This window comes from Lepidochelys kempii, chromosome 20 (assembly GCF_965140265.1).
Source record: "Lepidochelys kempii isolate rLepKem1 chromosome 20, rLepKem1.hap2, whole genome shotgun sequence".
Classification (NCBI taxonomy): domain Eukaryota; kingdom Metazoa; phylum Chordata; order Testudines; family Cheloniidae; genus Lepidochelys; species Lepidochelys kempii.
Window position 1 is genome coordinate 13601030 of NC_133275.1, and position 22946 is coordinate 13623975.

A 22946-nucleotide genomic window follows, 5' to 3' on the forward strand; every position below is an offset into this window, starting at 1 on the left:
AGCACCTGGTCTCTGGTGGTCTGGCCGCTGCTGGGGTATGCTAATACAACACTTTCCCTTTGTTATCAGATCGAGCTCCCCTCCAAGGCCCCTTTGTGGGGAAACGCGTCTCCTGCCATGCCCCTTGTCTTTTATACAGGAAGGTGCCAGTGTGTTTGGGAGGAATCTCTGTCCTGCTCCCAGCTGGACTTCACTATATCTGCCATTGCACTGGGGTCCAGCAGGCCCCTGGATGGCCACCCTGACAGGGAGGCCAGGAGTGAATGTCCATAGGAGCTGAACTCCCCTCGCATTCTCGGGGGCATGAGGCACATGGCCAGGGAGCAGTGGCTCAGCCAGCTTCCACCCTAGTTCAGAGCAGGCTTTTGGCAGAACCTTATGTGCAGTGATCTCCACCTTATGGCCACAGAGCAGTCTGCACTCAGGCAATGCCCGCTCCCAGACAGCAACTACAGCAAGACTGCGGCTACTCCTCCCGCCCCTCGGTTCCCTGTGAGTGACCTGGTGTACCCACTGCCTGGTGGGTCCTAATGGCAGAATCTCCATTCGGGCTGGCAGGAAGGAAAGGGCATGATCCCTCTCCCTGGGGTGGATCCACATCACCCTCTATCCAGACCAAGGGCTAAAGGCTACTGTCTGGCCCTTAGATCTTGTCGGGGACCCCAGTGGCTTTAGAGACCATGGAAGGATTCTGCTCCCATGTACACCAGTGTAAATCCAGGGTCTCCAGGGAGCTTCCAGCTTTACAGCAGAACTTGGCGGGGCAATGGTCCAAAGGCACACAGCATTGCCCTAGCTATGCCATTGCAGTTAAGGGGAGTTCTACCAGTGACTTCAGTGCAAGCAGTTAGGCCAACACCAAGCACCATTGATGAGCTGTGGCCATGGGCCAGAAGTCCGTGGAACTCCATAGGCCTTGTACTGACCGTTCCTGGCAATCCCTGTGGGCCAAACCCAGCCACAATGCCAGTTGAGAAGGAGAAGCTTTCTCCACCCAAAGCAACCCTCTGCTTGTGTAGCCAATGGAAAATAGCTGAAGAAATTAGCACCCCCACATCCCAGGGGCAGGGAGAGGAGTCTGTGCAGCCCGACAGTCAACATGCCACAAAGGGGGCAAGGCCAACTCCTTCAAAGCTTCTTTTATTTAACTTGTCTGCATTAATTCCCATCTGTCACATTAGACACTCAACACTTCTTATCACCCTTCTGCTGGGACGAGGGACACATGCTTGGGAAGGGAACTGGGTGCTTATTTAGGGCTACAGACAGTTTACATTGTCTTCCTTCCTTCCTTCATTGTGCAGGCGTCTTGGAGGGCCCCAGCTTCCTTCAGCATCATGCAAACACAATGCCTATGCAGCAAAATCATTTAACCCTGCCAAGGCAGGGCCCAGGCCTGGCAAGTGCAGAAGGGCGCGATCAGCACCTTGCAGCCTGTGCCCCTTCTATAAGCCCAAGTTTCCTGGTGCAGCTGTATGCTCCCAGGATGTCACCACCACCCTTCCACCTCCCCGTGCCTCCCCGCAGCTGGGATCGCTGGCAGCATCAGGATGATGTCACGTAGGCAGTCGCTATATACTTCTTGTCGTTGCCATAGGTGGATTTGGTCCAGGTGTAGGTCTGAATGCCTAGCTGGTGGCCCCCTAGGCTCAGCCGGCACCTGAAGGAGGAAAGCCCACATTTCAGCATGGCCTCGCTCCTGACTCCACCCCTCTCGCAGACGAGCAGCTCAGTGCTCAGGGACTGAGCCCATGCCAGGCAGTGCTGAGGGCAGCCACTCTGACCCCAGAGCTCAGTCCAGAATGCAATTGGATTCATGTCTCCCCCACATCACCTAGGCAAGCCTCCTCTTAATTCCCCTCACCCCATATTCTGTCCAGAACTAGGCTCCCCTGCCCACCAAGCCCTCATAGGCCTCCCAAACTCCTCCCAACACAACCCTGTACCCATACCACCCCTGAGGCCTGGCATGGGACTGAGGAGATGTGTAGACCTCACAGTGGCCCTTGGCATGGGGTAAATTCTACTTGACACTTCCATGCTGTGAGAGGGGCTGTGTTTGGTCAGAGGATGGCTCAGGGCTGGGATTCCCTCTGACTAGGAGCCCAGCAGGGAGGTCAGACTGAGGAGGTCACCTGGAACAGGCATGATGGGACAGGTCTGTGTGCCCACCTTGGCCCTGAAATTCCAGGGCTGAGCGGAGCCTGGGTGAATATCCTTCCACCACAGGGTAGTGGGAGTGGGTGCTGCTGGCTTCATGGCCTTCCCCTCCATGGGGCAGGCTGAGTGACATGCAAGGTACACAGTACTGTTGGAGCGGAGTTGGTCCAACACAAGACATGATCTCACCCACCAGGTCTCTCTGACTTGGAAGGGACAAACACTAGGGACAGGCACAGTACTTACATCTTCCCTGGCCGAGCAATGAAGCACAAAGTGTAAAGGCCAAACTCAAACTCAGGGCTGCAGCCAATGAAGGCAAAGCCCACCTCTTTGAAATAGCCATCCCAGCTGAACTGCATCCCCAGCACGTCAGGGTATGAGGCCCACTAAAGAGAAAGAGAGAGAGTGGGGGGTGAGCGCTGTGACCCAGCCAGAGATCCAGGGACACTTTCGTTTGCAGAAATATCAGAGCAAGAGGATGTTACCACACAAGGAAATTAATGCTTCCCCTTGGCAGTCCTTCCATGCTGGAGCTCGTCTATCCCATGTCCAGCCCTTCCCATCCTGCCCTCCGGGGTTCTGGCAGGAAAAAAGCACTGAAGGAAGTGTCCCTGATGTGACACTCGGACTGGGGTCAAACAAGCCATTGCTGATACTGGCTGGGATCCTCAACGGAACTGAAGAGAGCAAGCACTCAACTGTCCTTGGATTCCAATGGGATTGCACTGGCTGGGTCCCTGAGACTGCTTTGAAAACCCTCCGCGTTGCACATACGGGGCCAAACGCCCAGCTAGCATGAATTGGCAAAATGTCACGGATGCCAGAGGAGTGATGCCGATTTACACCAGCCAGGGATCTGGCCCATTGACTCCAGTGGGGCTGGGCTGGATTTCACTAGCCCGTCTGCCCAGGGCTGGCTCCAGGCACCAGCTTTCCAAGCAGGTGCTTGGGGCGGCAGTCAGATTGGGGCGGCTGTCCGTGTCCCACGGCAGCAAGTCGGCGGCGGCTCCACCCCTCTGCCGGGGGTGGCAGCAATTCGGCGGCGACTGCTTGGGGCGGCAAAATTGGTCGAGCCGCCCCTGCATCAGCCGTACTTACCGGCCCGTCATAGTTATGGCTGTAGTAGTCAACCAGCCCCTGCTTCTCCAGAAGGTAGAAACGAATCCAGCTGTGGAATCCGGACACTTTTCCTTTTTTGACTTCCCCTAAATAGCAAGGGAGAGAGTCACTGGTTAGCTGCACCCCGAGGAAGAGGCCTAGCGACACTGCGCCCGCAGAGCTTGGCTGGGCACGCGCATTCCCCTAGAGGGAAGAGGGTTTCCTCTACCTTCGTCTGGGAGCAAGTCTGCTCAGTACTCACTAGCCCGGCCCATCACTCCAGCCAGCCTCTGCCTGGGGTGTGTGTACCCAGCACCGTACTGCACCTGAAAAGACGTGCTCGAAGCCGCTGGAATCTTCCTCACCCTTGCCCCTAGAATACAGGCCAAACCACATCTCCTTCAGGTCGCTGACAAACTCCTCCTGGGTGCTGTAGCGCTCTGGAGAGAAGGCAACACAGACGGGGCCCCGAGTGAGTGAAAGGAGGGAAACCAAACTTCCGAGAGAGGCATCTTCCGGGCCTTGTGTAACGCTGACAGACCCGGTTGGGTCGGTGGCTTTGGAGCTAAATGCATGAGCCTCTACTGATGAACTAAAAGCTACATGGCTCTTAGCCAAGGCTGTAGCAGACTTATCAATCTCTAGATGGGCTAGGTGCCACTGGAGAGGGACAGAGCGCCACACCCATCAGGCCTGGGTTACACGTGCTCTGGGCAGATCCCCTCCAGACTCCTGACCAGGCTTTGGACGAACCAGAGAGGAGTCTGCCTCTGCTCCAGAGCGGGCATCCCAGGTGTTACAGTGAGCTCTGGGCCTGCCAGGCATGACTTTGGGTGCTCAGCCAGTGCTTAGGCAGTGCTGGGCAGCTGCCCATGCACCGTGCCCCTCTTTAGATGTATTAATCTTCCCACCTGCAGGGACCCATCCCGTTGCACAGCTGCTCCACCTTCTTGGTTCATAATTCTCAGTGTTGGAGAGAGCTGCTGCATTGGCAGCCCCGGGAGCCGTGTGCCCCCAGCACAGCGGAAGCAGAGAGTGGGCACCCCAATGCCACCAGCGGGCAGAGCCCACCAGGAGGGAGGGGGTGCTCAGGTTCTGTGGCCCATTCAGACCCTGGCTTCTCTGCTGAGAGCAGCCATGGGAGCTGGTAGTGATGGAGAAGTGTCCTATAATGGTCCCCGAAACTTTGAGCAGGGATGTGCGCAGGAATTTAAATTTGACCCTTTTTTGGGGGACACAGAAGCTCGCTCTCCCCCCTCCTTCCCCGGCCCTGGCAGGAGCTTGATATTCCCTATCTCCATGGCCCTGGGACCAGAGAAGTTCTGTGCCCACTACGATTATTAGGGGGCCCATGCCCCTGCTTGCCCACCCCTTGCACACACCCCTGATTTTGAGGAACGCCTCCTGCTGTCAGCCACAGGAAAGTGCTTGGATGAACGAAACACCTGTTCTCAGGGTAACTCGCATGTTCAGATAGTCTGAGCAATACACTCGGCAGGAAGGTTGGTGACCCCAGCAGGCCCTTCCCAGTACAACCCCAGCAGGCCCTGGCTGCCCATTGCTACCCCAGCAGGCCCTGGCTTTCCAGTGCTACCCCAGCAGGTGCTGGCTCCCCAGTGCTACCCCAGCGGGCCCTGCCCAGTGCTAACTCCAGGCACAGCACAGAATCCACTTACTTTTCTTGTGCAGGAAATTGTAAAGCTTTTTCATGAGCTCCGTTTTCATGACCTCCTGCAGGAAGTTCTCCTGCTCCTTCAGCTGCTCAGCACTGAAGGCTTCCCCTCTGCCCGTCATCCTTTGGTAATTATCCAGCAGCTTAATGAAGCTGGCATAGGTGGGTTTGGAGAAGAGCTTCTCGTTGACATACGTGTAGAGTCTGAAATGGAGAGATTGTTGGAGCTGGGGGGCAGGAACGGCCAGTACAACAGCTTCGTGGAACCAGGGCCAGTGACCAGGGACTCCAGGTGCCCAACGTTTGGTTGCTTAAAGGGCCTGGACTGCCAGAGCCAGTGTGCTCGGCACATCCTGAGAATCAGGCCCCTTTAAACTGTCTCAGGTCCAGTGACCAAAATCACTGGGCACTTTTGAAAATTTAGGCCTAAGATCTTTGAAACTGCCCCCCACCCTGCTTGCCCCTTCCGCTCCCCCGACTCCCCCCAGCTGGGGCCCTAGCAATCAGAAGGGCTCTCCCTGCTCTCTCCCACCCCCCCAGGAACTTGCATTTTCTAACATCGTAACATGGCCCTTTGGCCCATCCCCTCCCGTGCAGGCTCCCTGCTCGAAGCCCTGCATGGCATCGGCCACGCTCCACCCTCATGCTGGAGCTGTGGGGGGTGGAAGCAGGTCCAAGGCAATGGCAAGCGCACACAGCACTCACGGCTCAGGAGAATGATCCTCTTTGTCTCTGGTCTCGGCGGACGAGATGAGATGCTGCGGGTTAATGTTGATGTCTGACTTCTGGGCTTTGTTGTGGTCCACCTTGTAAAGCTGTTCAGAGATGCTCAGGAGCTCTTCGTTGGTGATGGAGTCGTGACTGCTGGAGAATCCCTCTGCAGGGGTCAGGGCCATTGCACAAGCAGATGAGTGGATGTGAAGAGCCAGGTCTGGGACCTTACACTTGGGGGAGGACCCAGCGCCCAACTTTCAGCAATTCCAGTGACTCAGTTGCCCCACGCCAGGGAGCTTGTCCTGATTTTGGCTTCCCCTTAACACAGAGCTGCAGGGGGTGGGGCAGGGCTATTGAAAGCCTCAGCAATGCTGGGGAGAGGGAGAACTGAGGCTTCTAAGAAGGAGAGCCCCAAAACCCCAGTACGACCTCACTGCTAAGGCAAAAGTCACCCTAGGGCATGGGGAGCACAAGGCTGTGGGGAAGGGATAGCTCAGTGGTTTGAGCATTGGCCTGCTAAACCCAGGGTTGTGAGTTCAATCCTTGAGGGGGCCATTTAGGGATCTAGGGCAAAAATTGGGGATTGGTCCTGCTTTGAGGAGGGGGTTGGACTAGCTGACCTCCTGAGGTCCCTTCCAACCCTGATATTCTATGATTCTATGACCACTTCAGCCCACAGGGTGCCCAGGCTTCATGGTGGTCTCAGCCCAGGGCTGGATTATCCACAGACTGCAAGTGCATTGGGGCAAGGGCATCACGGCTAGGAGCAGTGCTGCTAGCTCTAACGATTTCACCAGGAGGCTCACACTATTCATTTTTTTGCATCAAGCCCTGGCTTCTGGAGTCAGGTAATTATGGGGGAGTGACAGTTTAGAGTCCAAGGCTGCCTGATTGCCTGGGTCTAAGCTCAGGTGGCCAGCTCAAGCTGCTAACCATGCCTCAACGTCCATACTGCTATTTTTAGAACATTAGCTCAAGCAGTGCTAATGTGTCTGTCTACCGGGCTGCAAGGCACGCTACCAGCTGCAGTGGAGACAGACCATATAAGTCTAAAAGGGACCACTGTGATCATCTAGTGTGACCTGTGTAACACAAGCCAGAGACCTTCCCTGATTCAATTCCTTTTTGAACTAGAGCAGATCTTGTAGCACAGGGCTTTTCAACCTTTTTTCATTTGTGGACCCCTAAACGATTTTGAATGGAGGTGCGGACCTCTTTGGAAATCTTAGACATAGTCTGTGGACCCCAGTGGTCCACGGACCCTGGATCGAAAACCACTGTTTTAGGAAAGTGTCCAGTCTTGATTTTAAAATGGCCAGTGTTGGAGAATCTACCACAACCCTTGGTAAATTATTATAAAGTTTAAGTACTCTCACAGTTAAAGTTTGCACCTTATTTATCTGAATTTGTCTAGCTTTAACTTCTAACCATTGGATCATATTAGATCTTTGTCTGTTAGATTGAAGAGCCCATTATTAAATATTTGCTCCCATGTAGGTACTTGTAGACTGTCATCAAGTTACCCTTTACCCTTCTCTTTGTTAAGCTAAAAAGATTGAGATCCTTGAGTCTGTCAGTATAAGGCATGTTTTCCAATCCTTTAATCATTCTCATGGCTCTTCTCTGAACCCTCTTCAATTGATCAACTCCCCTGTTGAATTGTGGGCACCAGAACTGGACACATTAGTCCAGCAGCAGCCACTCCAGTGCCAAACAGAGAGGTATAACAACCTCTCTACTCCTACTCAAGATTCCCCTGTTTATGCATCCTAGGATCGCATTAGCCGTTTTGACCACAGCATCAGACTGGGAGCTCATGTTCAGCTGATTATCCACCATGACTCCCAAATTTTTCTCAGAGTCACTGCTTCCAAGGATAGAGTAGGCCTGCATTCTTTGTTCCTGGATATAGATATACATAAAAATGCTTCCCCCAGCACCACACAGCACCATCTACCTGCACTGTGCAAGAAGGGGCTTGATGCTACAGATCCCATGGGTCTATGTCATGCCCCACATCTGTACAGGCAAGAAGAGAGCCTGATCTCCTCACTCAGATAACCAGGGAGGGATCCCGGAGAGATCGTCTCCTCTCTGGTATAGGAACAAAGAATGTCTGTCATATTGGCAGGATGGGCTCTGTGTGCTGGAGAGCAGGACTCTGAAAGGGACTTGGGGTTGATGATGGAAACCAAACGAACATGAGGTCCCAGTGTGGCTGTGTCTGGGAGTGTGAACACGGTGCTTGGCCATATCAACAGGAATCTCAAGTCAGAGCAGGGAAGTGCTATTACCCTTGTGACTAAGTTCCTGCTCTACCTTGGTGGGTCTTGCGCTTATTGGCGGATTTGCTCGCCTTCGAGCTTCACGGCAGCCCTCAGCTTGGCCGTTTTTCTGAATTCACAGTTCAGGTTGACTCCTCCTGTGTCTGACCAGGAGTTGGGAGGATTTGGGGGGAACTTGGGCCCGCCCTCTACTCTGGGTTCCAGCCCAGGGCCCTGTGGAATGCAGCTGTCTAGAGTGCCTCCTGGAACAGCTGTGTGACAGCTACAACTCCCTGGGCTACTTCCCCATGGCCTCCTCCCAACACCTTCCTTATCCTCACCATAGGACCTTCCTCCTGGTGTCTGATAATGCTTGTACACCTCAGTCCTCCAACAGTCCGCATTCTCACTCTCAGCTCCTAGTGCCTCTTGCTCCTAGCCCCTCACACGCACACCACAAACTGAAGTGAGCTCCTTTTTAAAACCCAGGTGCCCTGATTAGCCTGCCTTAATTGAATCTAGCAGCTTCTTGATTGGCTGCAGGTGTTCTAATCAGCCTGTCTTAATTGTCTCCAGAAGGTTCCTGATTGTCCTGTTACCTTACCCAGGGAAAAGGGACCTACTTAGCCTGGGGCTAATATATCTGCCTTCTATTACTCTCCAATAGCCATCTGGCCTGACCCTGTCACACCCTCTATACAGCATCGGCAAGCCTGATACTGGATATTGTGCCCACACTGCAGAAACAAGGTTGAATAATTGGAAAGGGTTCTGAGAAAAGCCACAGGAATGATTCAAAGTCAGGAAAACCAGACTGAAGGAGCTCTATCTGTTATCTTATCCAAGAGCAGGTTAAGAAGTGATTTGAGCCGGGTCGGTAAGAACCACATGGGGAGGAGGTTTCTGGTAGCAGAGGACTTTTTGAATGGCAGAGAAAGGCAGAACAAGATCCAGTGGTGGCAGCTGAAGTCTGAAAAATTGAAACCGAAAATGAAATGCAAATTTGTAGTAATGGGGGAATTCCCCATTGGAGCAGCTCACCAAGGGGTGTGGGGGATTCTCTGTCACTCGGAGTTCTTCAATCAAGCCCGGGTGTCTCCTTCAAAAAGATCTGCTCTAGCCCAGTCACAGACTATCACTACAATCACTGACTGCTGGGCCCACACAAGGACCCTGCTGGATCCTCTGGCTCGTACTATCCAGGAGCTCCGACTGGATGATCACAATGGCCTTAAAGTCCATGACTCTTTAAGGCCATAGAGGCACATGGGGACCGCGAGGCCTTATGACACTGCCTGACACCTCCTAGCACCTTTCATCTGCACTTTATTACAAATCATGCCCCCCCAGGTTTACACCTGGATTTACTTCTGTGGCACACAGCCCTACAACTTTTCTACCATGGGCTGTTACCTGCCCCTCATTGCCATCATTACAGTAAAAATGCTGAATCATGAGACTCCCAGCTTTGGAAACCCATGGCCTTTGTACTGATAGGAAATGAAGAGCAATAACACATGTGCAGAGCCTGGGGTTTGGGGAAACAGGCAGGGGCTGGCTGGAAAATGGCCGCAGGTCACACACTTTGCTAGCGATAAGTACAGCTACTCACCCATGGAGTCTGCCAGCCCGGCCATGGGGTCCTTCTGTCTCCCATCTACATTAAGTGAAAAGAAAAAAGAAAGCAAATGATCGCTCGGTAGATGGTCCCAGACTCAGGTACCTGGGTTGTGTGGACTTCCCAGGGACTTACACGGAATGTGTTATCTAGAGAAACCGAGGGTAGCGGTTGGTGCCTGATTGTCACTGTTTTCTACTCATTCGAGGACATCACACACGTGGGAACGCACACACACGTTTGCACATGCAAGGGCACATTCAAGCACCCACAGACACACGCGCACACAGCCAGTGCATTGCTTTGCTGTGTTGTTCTCCTTGTTCCATTTGGAACCAATAAGTGTGAGAACTGGACAGACCGTTGGAACCATAATCCCAACCGATAATGACGGATGGAATGGGAGAGCGACAGCAGTGCTGGGAAGCAACCCAGAGCCCAGCCCAGCCCCGTGTCCCCCCCAGAGGTCGCTCACCCTTGCTGCAGTGCATATGATAGTCTTCACAGCAGTCGCGATGTTTTTCACACTTGGTATTACAGTGACACTCATCCTGCTTGTTGTATGGCTCGTGGCAGCGCCCCCTGCAGGAGTCGGGATCTGTGTACAAGCCTGGGGGAAAGGAAAAACAAGCGTTTAGTTTAAAAGGTGGCAACACCGTCCCTTGGGCTAGTCCTGCAGCAATCACGCTGCTGACTCCAACCAATGACGCGGGCCGGGATCCACATTGTGACAGCTGCCCATTCCACCTGCTCCAGAGGAAGGTGCAGACACTCCCTCATGGGTAAGTGGGGATCACCTGCAGGGATGCACTCAGTGACCAGTGACCTGGAGCCACATGGTTGTGTGCACAGATGCTCCAGCGCGATCCCCTCGGAGAGGCTGTTCTGGCCCAGGCCGGGAGAAGGGGCGTCAATCGTACTCAGCTTTTTGCTGCTGGCCGAGTCAACTACGTGGCATAGGTGAGTAGCAATGGTCTCAACCCGCAACGTTTGGCTCCCAGCCTAACATTCTCTAACATTCAGGGATGTTTGGATCGGACCTAGTGGTTCTGTTTGTGGCAGAGGCTGCGAGTCATCCTGCGCAGAGGAGTCTCCATGATCTGGAGTCTGCTCATCGAGTGTGGGACTGGCTCAGCCAGGGACTTCTGGGTGGTTCCATGCCCTGAGCGGTGCTGGAGCTTGAGCTGGATGGTCACAATGGTCCATTCTGGCCTTGAATTTGACGACTCTGTGAATGAGGGAGGCGGCACGAGTCCTAGGCAGCTGGTAAGCCCCATTTAACCCTGCTTTCATAGCTTCTGTGATTCTAAAACCAGGAGGGATCGTTCTGATCATCTAGTCTGAGCCGCATGCAGGCCAGAAGAAAAGGAGGACTAGTGGCACTAGTCTCTAAGGTGCCACTAGTCCTCCTTTTCTTTTTGCGAATACAGACTAACACGGCTGCTACTCTGAAACCTGTCACGCAGGCCAGAGAATCCCCTGGCCACAGCCCGCTGGCTTGTGGCAGAGCCCTGAGGTAACTGCAGGCCTGTGCTGAGGTGAATTTCACCCTGGGAAGGGCAAGGGAGTTAATAGAAAGTTGTGTTAATTCCCAGCATTGTGAATCCTGGACTGCAGCCCCTAGGCAGATAGGCATTGATAGACATGGCAGAGCTGGCATGTGCTGACTCTGTTTCCTCTTTATCCTCAGCAGCTGCAATAAAGGGAAAGGAAAAGCCATGACTGTCTGTAGCTGGCAGTGGAGAGGCTGAGAGATGGGAAGGTATGAGCAGGGCTACCCTGTCTTATTTGGACATGGCCCACTCATGGCTGCACCACCCAATGAGCAGTCCAGTGAAAATAATTAACCCCTGGAACAATGTAAGGGTCATGGTGGATTTGCCATCACTGAAAATTTGTAAGTCAAGTTTGGATGTTTTTCTAAAATATGTCCTCTAGGAATTATTTTGGGGAAAGTCCTGTGGCCTGTGTTACACAGGAGGTCAGATTAGAGGATCACAGTGGTCCCTACTGGCCTTGGAATCTAGGAATCGTGAATCGTGGTGGGACTGGATTGGCTGCAGAGCTGCTTGGGAACTGGCATTTCTTCCCTGCCAAAAGTTTCACTGAAAATGGAAAAGGTTTTGTTTTTGCCAAAAACAATTGTCTGACTTTGGGGGGCGGGGGGTTTGCTGACCAATAGAAAGCATTAAAAATGAAAATGTTCCCTCTTTTGGTAACTGAAAACTGAAACATTTTATCTGGGTGAGTGAAATATTTTGGTAAGACCAAAAATTTCCACCCAACTAGTTCACATTTTTCAGTCACTAAAAATATGAAAAAAATTAAAATATTTTATTTTCTGATTCCTGAAAACTGAACCATGTTTTGGCCTTTGGCTTTTCACCAAAAACCCAAAGAATTTCTTCTGACGCAACCATTGTGGAATACTCCAATGAAAGAGCCAGAAAAGCATTTTGAGGTAAAATTCTCAGCCGCCTCTCGTCTGGGTCTGAAGTGAGAGGGAGCTGAGGTGGGCAACACAGCCAGCCAGCCAGGCTGCAGGCAAGGAGCATGAATGTGATGGAGAAGCAATGGAGAGATTCCTGGGAGGGGAGTGACCCGGTCGCAGTGCAGGCAGCGACACTTTGAACTGACCAGCCAGGATCCAGCATTGGCCCCAGGATCAGGAATAGCAGAGTGACTTAAAGGCATCTTTGCCCATGCATGCAGGCCCCTCCCTTACTGGGCTGCATTGACTTCTCCTGGACCCCAGCTGAGGTCAGTCTCATGCTCTCTTCCTACTACATAAATCTCCAGCCAGCAGCCAGCTGGGTTTTCAGTTCCTGAAGGTGCTCCATAATGCCCTCTGCACACCCTGGACCTGAGTCTCCCCTGTTCTGTCACCTCATGCCATCGTCATTTTAGCTGCACCTGGTGACTGCACCTTTGAAACGTCACCAACAATAGTGACTAAGAGAGGCTTTAAGTTTCCCTGCCATAAATCAGCCGTAACTACAGGCTCGCCTGCTGTGTCAGGGTTTATGAGACGCACTTGAAAGTGGAGGCAATTAGCATTTGCCCTGGAGTGCTCCCACAATCCTGGGCTCACCTGCCCCACGCCAGGACTGTGGGAAACCTCTGCACATTGTCATACTGTGATATTGCGCCTGGGATCCAGCAATCCCCGTGGAAGGAGCCAGGCTCCTGCTGGCTTTGCTTCATGTGGGAATCAGTGGGGGCTGTTAGTGAGCCCATAGCATGGCCATGCCTCGCAGTATCAGTGCTTCAGTGCCTTACAGCTCCAGGAGCATGTGCCCTGGACCTGTGAGCTTCCCTGTGTACTATCTTAGTTGTATGCAGATTCCTCACGGACTGGGTTCCTTTATGCAACTTCTTTTGGACTGATGCAGCACTAGATGATAAGCCCCGGTGTGTGATTCACCCTGACCCACCCTCATATGCTGGCACAGACACAAATGGGTCAGACGTTTCATCTCCAAACCCATGAAATCCCCTTTACAGCCCCTCTGTACAAATTCTCAACTTCTGGGATAGAGGCAGGCACGTGCTTGTTACGGAGAATATTAATTAGCGGTGTAGCCCGTTGTCTTGTTTGCAAATCATGTGGCCCTGGCTCAATGCCTTAAAAATCAATGAATTAACTGTCCAAATGTTACACAAATGCCCACAATTGCTAAAAGCAGTGGGAATTAACACTGTACAGAAGCTAATGCCAGTGCAAACTTTTCTAGGATCATTAAGTAGTTACACTACTGGCTTCGATAATAATGGTACTCAAATGGTTAAACACATGGCTCAAAAGCATTTTAAGCTATCTTGTGGTTTAGCTGCATTGAAAGCTGACACAGCAGACCTTGAATGAACCACCCAATGGCCACAAGATCCATTAAGGCAGTGTTTCCCAAACTGGGGACGCCGTTTGTTCAGGGAAAGCGGCAGTGGAAGCCGCAATTGGCCAAACCGGCAGACGCGGCAGGTAGACAAACCGGCCCACCAGGGGCTTTCCCTGGCCCAAGTTTGGGAAACACTGCATTAAGGTATGAAGGCATGGTACTAGTATCCCGCAGACTCTACCGGACCACTAATACATGTGTGCCTGTAACAAAGGACCAGTTCAGTGAATGGCAGGACTTTCCGTTCCTCTCTAGGCTAGACAAAGACACTCCCTCTGAGATACATCTTTGTACCCCGATACAAACAAGTTACATACTGCCCCTCTGACAGCGTTACTTACTGCCCCCTGACGTGGCTAGTTATTACTCATCACCTTGTACATGTTGGTTTGATCAAAACATCTCTATTACATACTGTCATCCTGACCTTATCTTTTAGGAGGGGTCAGTGTGTTCCTGTTATCCTTGGGGAATGTTTTTGTACCACCCTTGATACTGGGATGTTCTGGTACCACTTGATATCGGGATGTGTTTGTGTGAGTCCTCTGTACTTAGCAGTTCTTAGGAATGTGCATTTCTGCAATATCAGCCCTCTTCTTGCCAGATTCTGTGAGCCTCTCGCTGCCTCCTGCCTCTTGCTCACAGCTTGTCTTTGCTTTATCTCAGTAAAGCTTTGACCACTATTTTATCCCAGGCCTCAGGCCTCTAATACAAGGGCCTATGTCTCATGCTCTCTTTCTACTACATAAATCTCCAGCCAGCAGCCAGCTGGGTTTTCAGTTCCTGAAGGTGCTCCACAATGCCCTCTGCATACCCTGGACCTGAGTCTCCCCTGTTCTGTCACCTCATGCCATCGTCATTCCCAGTAAGGCAGTGGAAACATTCACATTGACTTTATTGACAGTTGGCCAGAGGATCCTGACTCAGTGGCAGCATTACTCTGACTCAGCGCTCACCCAGCACAGGGTTAATGACTGCCCACAGTGCAGGATAAGGGAGAATTAGGCTCCCTACAGTTCTGCGCAGCCAGTTCTGCAGCTTCACAGAGTCTTTCCAGCAGGGATTGCTGCTTGGATTTTCCATTGTTTGTATTCATTCAGATCAAGAAAAATCCACTAACGTTTACTAGATTCCAGGTTCTTTAGAAGTATGCCACGTTATTTTAGACTAGTCACTTTCCAACAAGAATAACTTCTGCCCTTGCACTAGTCAGGAAACAAATTACAGGGGCAACCAGTAAATCCTCATGCTTCAAGGGTAATCTAATTGCTAGATAGTATCAGGAAGCAAAAATGTTCCTTCTGTGTGGCAGCATTGCACAAATGCCCTCATTCATGAGAGTTCAGGAGGGAAGAAGAACCTGGTTATGATGAAACATCCCCGTCATGTGCCACCTAATGCTGCGAACTCCTGACAAATCTTGAGTCAAACCGAGCATCTCCTGTGAGTCCAGTGTGTCCTCAGGAAGTACCGTGAGCTCAGTGTACAATGAAATCATCGGTTTCAGAGTAACAGCCGTGTTAGTCATGCATCCGATGAAGTGAGCTGTAGCTCACGAAAGCTCATGCTCAAATAAATTGGTTAGTCTCTAAGGTGCCACAAGTACTCCTTTTCTTTTAATGAAATCATCCAGGCCACTTGCTGCAAACCATCACCAAGGCACCAAAGAAATTCCAGACTTGGGACACCCCGGATGCTGGCAGGAGACAAGGGTGCGGGGTTCAAGCATCACACAGTGCTTAAGGCATTTTATTCTGTGTCCCATTCCAGTTGGCTGTGCTTCCCAGCATCACACCCAGCCTCTCTGTCTGGGAAGCTCAGCCCATAAAGCAATGGTCCCCAAACTTTACAGGGTTGCAACCTCCCCTACCCCTGTGCACGCTCCCTTCCCTACCCTCCGAGCCAGGGCCAGGAGCAGGGCCAAAGCTCCAAGGGTGGGTGGGGTGGAAATGCAGACGGGGGTAAAGGGGCTTAGTCTGGGGCTGCAGCTGCGGGTGGGCTGGGAGCAGGGTCGGAACCAGGAATGGAGCGATGGCTAGGGGCCGAAGTTGGGGGCAGAGACGGAGCTGGGAGCAAAGTCATAGCTTGGCCCCAGTGGGGGCCGGCAGCCAGGGCCACAGACAGGAATGGAGCTGTCCCAAGGTTGGGGATGCAGCCAGGCACAGGGCTGGGAGCCGGGACCACAGCTGGGGACGTGGAAGTGAAGCTGGAAGTGGGGCTGGGTGGTGCTCCCTCCCAACTCCTTGTGGGGGCTGGCCCAGGCCCAACCGCTCACACACCCCCACCCCAAACATTCCTGCGTGCCCCCTTAGGGGTGCACTCCACAGTTTGGGGGCCTCTGCTTTAAAGGCATTGTTTCCAGCATCACAGGGTGTTCTCCATTGTCTCCCCAGGTCAGTTATTCACACACTGGGCCCAGCTCTCCCCTCACACAGCTACTCCAGAGTCACACCCATATTAATGAGAAGAGAGACAGCCCCACGTTCTACACCTGTTTATACCCTGCTCCGCCACCTCTGAAGACCCCTGTTCTGCACCCCCTTCACCTGCTGCACCAAGCTGTCCTGGGGAAGCTAGTGCCGGGGGGTCAGCGTGGGTGAGCTGGCTGTAGCAGGGCTGCTCAGTGCACAGGCCCTGGCCCCAAACACCTGTCTCACAATGACCAAATTTCACCACCCACCAGAAGCATTTCACCTTCAATTTAGGGCCTGATTCTCCCCAGATCTGCACCATATGCCATCATCTCCTCCTGAGCCAAGTGAGAGCCAAACGCGTCCCACTCTCAGCAGTAGCTTCTCACCCCCACTTTGCTCTGTGGCTTGAGCACCCATGGAAAAAAATGGTGGGTGCTCAGCACCCACCAGTCACAGTTGTTCAGGGATGCCACCAAACAGCTGATAGGCAGCGCCACCAAACCTGTTTAGCAGCTCGAGGAGGGGCTTGGGAGAGGGCAGAGACCAGCAAGCAGTGAGGGGGGAGCCCTCAAAGAAAGCACAGAAGGGGGGCGGAAAGAGGCGGAGCAGGGTTGGGGCCTTGGGGGAAGGAGCGGAGCAGGGGCAGGAAGATGTGGAGCAAAGGTGGGGTCTTGGAGGAAGGGGCCGAGTGGGGGCGGGGCCTCAGGGCGGAGCTGGGGTGGAGCACCCCTGGAGAAAAGTCAAAGTCGGTGCCTCTGAGTGGAGATGGCTCACAAGGTGGAAGACAGGAGCAAATCAGGCCTTTGGCTAGTGGCTTGGGCTGAGACTTTCGAAGCTGGCTAAAGGATTCAGATGCACAGTTCCTGGGAGTTTCTGGGACTGGAGTGTCCAGCTCCCCTAGCAGAGCAACAAGTTCGTCCTTGCTGACTAAAGAGTCAAACCTGGTCCTAGGTCATTCCCAGAGACTGAAGTTTGCCCCATGCCTAGGGAGCTTGCACAAATCCCCTGCACTTCAGCCCCCGCCAGAGGTCCAGGCCAGTGGAGCATGGGACTGGGGCTGGGCCTCTGCAAAGGGATTGATTTCAACTGGACATAAAAAGGGAATCCTCTTGTTTAGAAAGGTTAGGTCATTCAATCAGAGACAATATCACATGACTTGACTAACCATTCAAACAGAGCAAACACCCAATCACAGAGAGTTAATACTCACAGCAAATATGAACTGTTGAATTCATTATTCAGAGATGTAAGAGATCAGAAAAGGGTAATATCCCTTTAAATAGTGTGTGAGCCTTCTAGTGGTGCTCACCATGTTTCCATAGCTGCAAGAACCATGCAGAGCAGCAGCCTGCGTGTAATGAGGGGGGGCATGCTGTGTGTGTTTAGTAAACCTGGTTATTTGGGACCTGACTGTGCCCTGGTGATTTCTTCATGTTGTCTTTGTTGCATAAAGAGCAAAAGACACCTGCAAACTTTAAATTAGCCTCTATCATCTGATTAGCACCAGAGCTAGTCACAAACTGCTCACTCAGTGTGGCACTGGTCCATAATGGTGACATTTGTGAAAGAAGGTATCTGAGAAAGAAATAGTCATGGCTTTCACCCAGCACTGCTGAGGAGCCCATGGAAAGTGTCTCACAAACTATCCATGAATGAAAAACAAATCAGATCAAATCACAGCCTGTGCCTGGACAGAAAGTAAAGGGGACACTTTCAGGGATGGGGTGTAAATTATTCACAATAAATAATTGGAGGAGCCCAGACAGTATTTCTGAGACGGGTATAACCCCAGCAGTGGCTGTGCCCGGGGTGCTGGAACAATTTGTATAGTGGGGGTGCTGAGAGCCAAACTGTAAACCCTATATATAATGGAAACCACTTCAAGCCAGGAGGTGCGGCAGCCCCCCCAACTCCAGCACCTATGGCTGTGCCCTCACAACACTCCAAATACTAGAACAGCCTCCAGTTTCTCCGTTCTTATCAAACCTTCTCCTGCTAAGCCCCAGGGGCCTCAACTTCACAAGGAGCTGAGCAATTCCTAGAGGTGCTTAGGGCGACCAGACATCCTGATATTAGGGTTTTTGTTTTATAGAGGCCCTATTACCCACCCCACCTCCTCCCCTTAGGACCCTATTACCCTCCCCGTCCTAATTTTCCACACTTGTTATCTGGTCACCCCAGAGACACTAAGTGCCCCAATGGGAAGATGCCTCAGACCCTTCCATGGTCAAGCCCCTGTTGGGAAGATCTTCTGGCTGTCATAGCATCGTGTGAAACAAAGCATCTCTACTTACTGCCAGAGGCCAAGCTGCAGGCGATTCCTGCTGTGATGAGAAGGATCCAGGTCTTCATTGTTCCAGAGACGCAGCAGATGAAGCTTCCAAGATGTCAGTGAGAAGGAGACTCCTGAATTCCCAAACACCTGTCTACCCGTCCCTGTAATCTATGGGAGGCTCACGGCAATGCCAGAGGAGAAGGCGCTGGGGAAGTTTGCTTGGATCCCTTGTAGGAGGCGAGTGCGGTGGTTATGGTAACACCTGAGTGATGCACGGAGAGGTGTGCACACCAACCTTGCCAAAAAAAATCCACTTTTAAAAAATTTTGGTTGCTTAAGCTAGGCGGAAGGCTGGAAATTCCGGCTGAGTCTATGGCTGTGCTCCGCCCACCGCAACATGCATATGGCCCCAGGACTCTGGGTGCTCTGGTAGTAGAAATTAATAATCCAAGTACTAATGTGTGAGACATCTCTGAGTGTCCTCTCATTGGGGAGTTTATTGCTGACACTCACTGGGCTGAGCTGTTATCCTGCCAGACTCCTCAGACCTGGGCTGGAGTGTGCTGCTCCCTCCAATGGCCAAGGGGTTAAGGGAAACATGCAAATGAAAAGATTGAGGCACTCATTGGGCTAGTTACCAGCTCCTCACCCCGCTCCACTGCCTGGCTGCTGGCACGTCCTACACGACAGCTAATCCCCCTCCCCCATTGTCTCCTAGACCCTCTGTAGGAAAGTCCCACCCCATCCCCTCCCTTTGAGGTGGTACTGGGAGCTCCCAGAGTTACCCAACAGCAGTCTCTGCAGTTTCTTGCTCCCTGCCCTGTTCCTCCAGCCCTTTGGGGCCTTCAATTATGTTACCACAGAGTCTCCGGGAAATGCCTGACTGCTCCTGCTGGTTTCCAGTCCCAGAACGTGTTGTGTAAGCTGGGCAGGACACACACAAGGACCCAGCTCATGGGAGCTGCCAGATGGGATCAAACCAGGGGTCATCTAGCCCAGTCTTCTGGCTCCGAGACTGTCAGCATAGTTGCTTCAGAGGAAGATGCTAGGAGCCCTGCAGTGGCAGAAATGGGATAACCTGCCCTAGGGAAAGTTTCCAACTCCTGACCCCTGATAGTGACAAGTTGGCTCGTGCCCCAGAGACAGAGAGTTCCGAGCTCTTCCCAGTTTACTTAAGTCATGTCTACACTACAAACTGATGCAAGTGTCACTGATCCACATGATCAGTGCTAGACTCCCAGCTTTGGGACAGTCCCTTGGAGGAACTTCCATGTGCCAGACCCCCAAGGGGTCTCCCTCTTCCTTCAGGTTGGACCACTCAGCCTCACTGCCTCCTGAGACTGAACCTCTGGGGCTCCAGCCCCCCTGCCACATCCCATGAGTTCTGCTCGTGAGTCCAACTGAGACAAACTCCTGGTGGAGACCTGTCCGCTCCTCAAGGATTAGTGCATCTCAGCAAGCATTTGCAGTGACACTCAAACAGTGATGTCAAAACAGTCGGGTTCATTAGTTACCTGGAACACAGCATAGGAAGTCCTTAGGTTAGCGGAGAAATGGAGGTTAAAGCATAGTCCAAGTCCACTCTGGTTAGGCAGAGCCCAGCCAAGCTGTAGTGAACTCCATCATTCAAGCTTTGTCTCTCTGTCTGACCTCCTTGGTCAGATCTCAGGTGACAGCACTGACCCCTCCCAGCAGCCACTCTTATCCTCCTCACCCCCACCCCACATACACATACCTTCCCTGTCCTTTGTTCTCGAGCTGGGGAATGTTTCTCAGCTTCCCTGCTGAGAGGTGGGGGAATCCATCTCCCTCTGGGTCGTTGGTTGCTCGTGTTAATGTCCTGGTGATTGGCTTTGCTGTTGCCTTCATGTATTCTCCATGGATATGGGGTTGGCCTCAGTGTGACAATAAGCGCAGGACCCACCAAGGCAGAGGAGGATCTTTGTCACAGTATGCTATTATTTATAATCACTTAAAATTTATCTTTCTGTAGTTAATAAATCTGTTTTATATTTTTTATCTAAAACAATGTGTTGTTTGAAGTGCAAGGGGAAATCTGCTCAGGAGCGGCTGGTGCATTGTCCTCTCCACATTGAGGGAGGGGCGGACTGGGTAATAACTTACACTGGTCAGGCTTCTGACCAGGGCAGGATGGTACAACTCTGGGGTCCTATGCTAGGGAGATGGAGGAAGTTGGCTAGAACCTCTCTATTGTTATTTCATGAGTGGCCAGGAGAAGCATTCATGTAACTGCAGCTGAGTGTGTCCCTGCATGTGTATGGCTGTGTGGGTGTAAGACCTGGAGGGGTCTGCAGCTTGTCATGGCCTCACAGTATGAGAGGGAGCCCAGGCTTGTGAGATAGAGGGCTCAGCAGTAGACAGTTCCAAGTTGCACCCCAGCGCAGTATGTCACACTCAACCAGTCTTTTTTAATGACTCATCACAGCTCAGAAACCTGGGCAACATTCATATCTAGGGCTCTTAGCCTGCCCTGTGAGCAAACAGTCCTTTTTCACCCACTGAGTAACCATACTGTGTATAGGGAAAACTGAGGCACACATAGGATTCATAAAAATATTACAGAAAATTCTCACTTTGTCACATCACATTACATTGGTTTACAGCTGCTGAAGTTTGCCTATAGCTCGTGTGCATGCATACTTGCCTGCTTGCATCTGCATTATGTGTACTCATCAGGAGAGCTTGTGTTGATGCAAAGTCTGCTGCATCACAGGTAGGTATCCCAGTGTGACATGTGCTGCTGTCCTACACAATGTTTTTTGACAATTTTTTGCAACGTGTTGTGGGACAGAAATGACTGGCCTAGGGATCTCTGGGAGCTAGGGGTAAATTTCCCAACGTGCAACATTATCCATCCCATAATGCCATCTGTGATACCCTGGCACCCCAATATTCACCACTGTCATGTAATTAGGATATGTTTTGTACAAAGTATGCCTTGTGAGGTATCATTCTAAAAGTCTTGATCTGCTGGACATTAATATCTCGTTGTATTGTATGTGCTATCATCATATGTGAAGTTATGAAGTCTGGCTATGTATGTGTTACTGAAACATGTCATGAGGCTGAAAACACCCTCAAGCACTCTGTCTGGCACAACAGTAAAAAGGACAAACAATGTTAATGGCTTATTGAGGAAATGCACACAACACAAAGATTACCCCAGGAATTGTGTACAATAGAAACCTCTCTGAGATAGCACTACACAATGGAAACTGTTTGACCCAGGTCAGAGCAAAAGAGCTTTCCAGCAAGTGGGAAGAAGATATAAAAGGGGGACCTCACTCTCCCTGCAACAACAGACCTCGAGACACCTGAGGAATAAAGACTGAACAGGGGGAAGTGATGGTCCCAGGCTAAGGGATTTCTAGCCTGTGTATGAAAACCTGGAAAATCCAAGCTGCAGAGCCAAGGCAGCTTGTGCCTTAGGAATCTGCCAGCCTGTTTATCACTCAGGGTGAGAATTTGCTAATTCATCTCCTACCTATCTAGTGTGTTAAACTCAATTTGTGGTTTTGTTTATTTCCTAGGTAATCTGCTCTGATGTGTTTGCTATTACTTATAATCACTTAAAATCTATTCTTTTGTAGTTAATAAACTTATTTTTATGTTTTAATCCAAATCAGTGGATTGGCTTTTGTTTGACTAAGGTGTCTGGGAAAAATCTCAGCTTGGTTACCACAAGTGTGCATGGTCCTCTTCACATTGAGGGAGAGGCGGACTGGGTGTTAAACCGATATACAGGCCAGATTTGATCATGGCAGGATGGTAATGCTCTGGGGTCCTAGGCTGGGAAGCTGGGTGTGTTCCTACCTGTGTGAATGCTGGTGAAAGTGCAAACTTGGAGGGCTTTGCAACTTGTCACAGCAGCACAGTGTGAGAGGGAGCCCATGCTGGTGAGTCAGAGGGCTCAGTGGCATTCCAGTTCCAGGTGGCACCCTGGGGGGAACCCGTCACACCATCCATATCCCCCATAATTTTCACACCTTTTAAAAAAAAATCCCACAAACCCCCACAACACTTTTTGGTGTCTGCTATCCATCCTTGAGAGAAGCACAGAGCCCCCAGAGTGCTGAACTATTTTCATGACCTATGCAAACACAGGACGTATGATCCTTCTGTATTTGTAGACCTGCAGGAAGTACCACAACCACGGGGGACCTCACAATTTCTTCAAGGACAGTTTGCTAAAGGACATGGTAAAAATAATTCAAAGATTTTGGTGGCATTCACAGAGGAGCCGCAGATGACAGAGCACCACTTCTGGGCCCAAGAAATGAGCACTGACCGGGGTGATCACATAGTAATGCAGGTTGAGGGTGACAAGCAGTGGCAGAAGACCTTTTGGATGCAAAAGCTCACATTTCAGGACCTGTTTGCCATGCTCGCCCAAGCCCTGCACTGGAGAGCGGAATTGACAGTGGAGAAGTGAATAGCAATCACACTATGGAAGTTTTGAACGCCAGATTGCTACTGGTCAGGGGGAAATCATTTTGGAATGGGCAAATCCACAGTGGGGGCCATGCAAGTGTGCAGGGCTGTTAATCATTTCCACCATGCAGGACTGTGAGTCTCGGCAATGTGCAGGCACATACCAGGTGGATTTGCAGCAATGGGGTTCCCGAACGGCAGTGGGGTGCTAGAAGGCATTCATATCCCTATTTGGGCACCAATCCACCTTGCCGTGAAATACCTCAACAGAAAGGACTGTTTTTCTTTGGTTCTGCAAGCGTTAGTGGCTTCACTGATATTAGTGTGAGCTGGGCAGGGAAGGTACCTGACGCTCACCTCTTTCAGAACATAGGACTGTT

General features: G+C 51.6%; 1 protein-coding gene across 1 annotated transcript; it reads right to left on the reverse strand.

Moving 5' to 3' along the window:
* Window positions 1–1424: 1424 nt before the first annotated feature.
* On the reverse strand, window positions 1425–18191 carry ENDOU (endonuclease, poly(U) specific). The gene is made up of 8 exons (XM_073318730.1): window positions 18134–18191; window positions 10005–10139; window positions 5639–5810; window positions 4938–5137; window positions 3588–3701; window positions 3262–3368; window positions 2407–2549; window positions 1425–1660 (listed from the first exon to the last, which is right to left on the reverse strand). The coding sequence occupies exons 1-8, from the start codon at window positions 18189–18191 to the stop codon at window positions 1546–1548; spliced, it is 1044 nt and encodes a 347-aa protein (XP_073174831.1). The 3' UTR covers window positions 1425–1545.
* Between the last annotated feature and the right edge of the window lie 4755 nt (window positions 18192–22946).

What these genes read in the sequence shown, in the direction of transcription:
- ENDOU (XM_073318730.1), bottom strand. Translation starts at nt 18,191, where the DNA reads ATGAAGACCTGGATCCTTCTCATCACAGCAGGAATCGCCTGCAGCTTG. An exon ending in TCATATGCACTGCAGCAAGG is followed by an intron (nt 5,811 to 10,004) that starts GTGAGCGACCTC and finishes TGACCCCTGCAG; the next exon opens with AGGGATTCTCCAGCAGTCAC. An exon ending in GAGGATCATTCTCCTGAGCC is followed by an intron (nt 5,138 to 5,638) that starts GTGAGTGCTGTG and finishes TCTCCATTTCAG; the next exon opens with ACTCTACACGTATGTCAACG.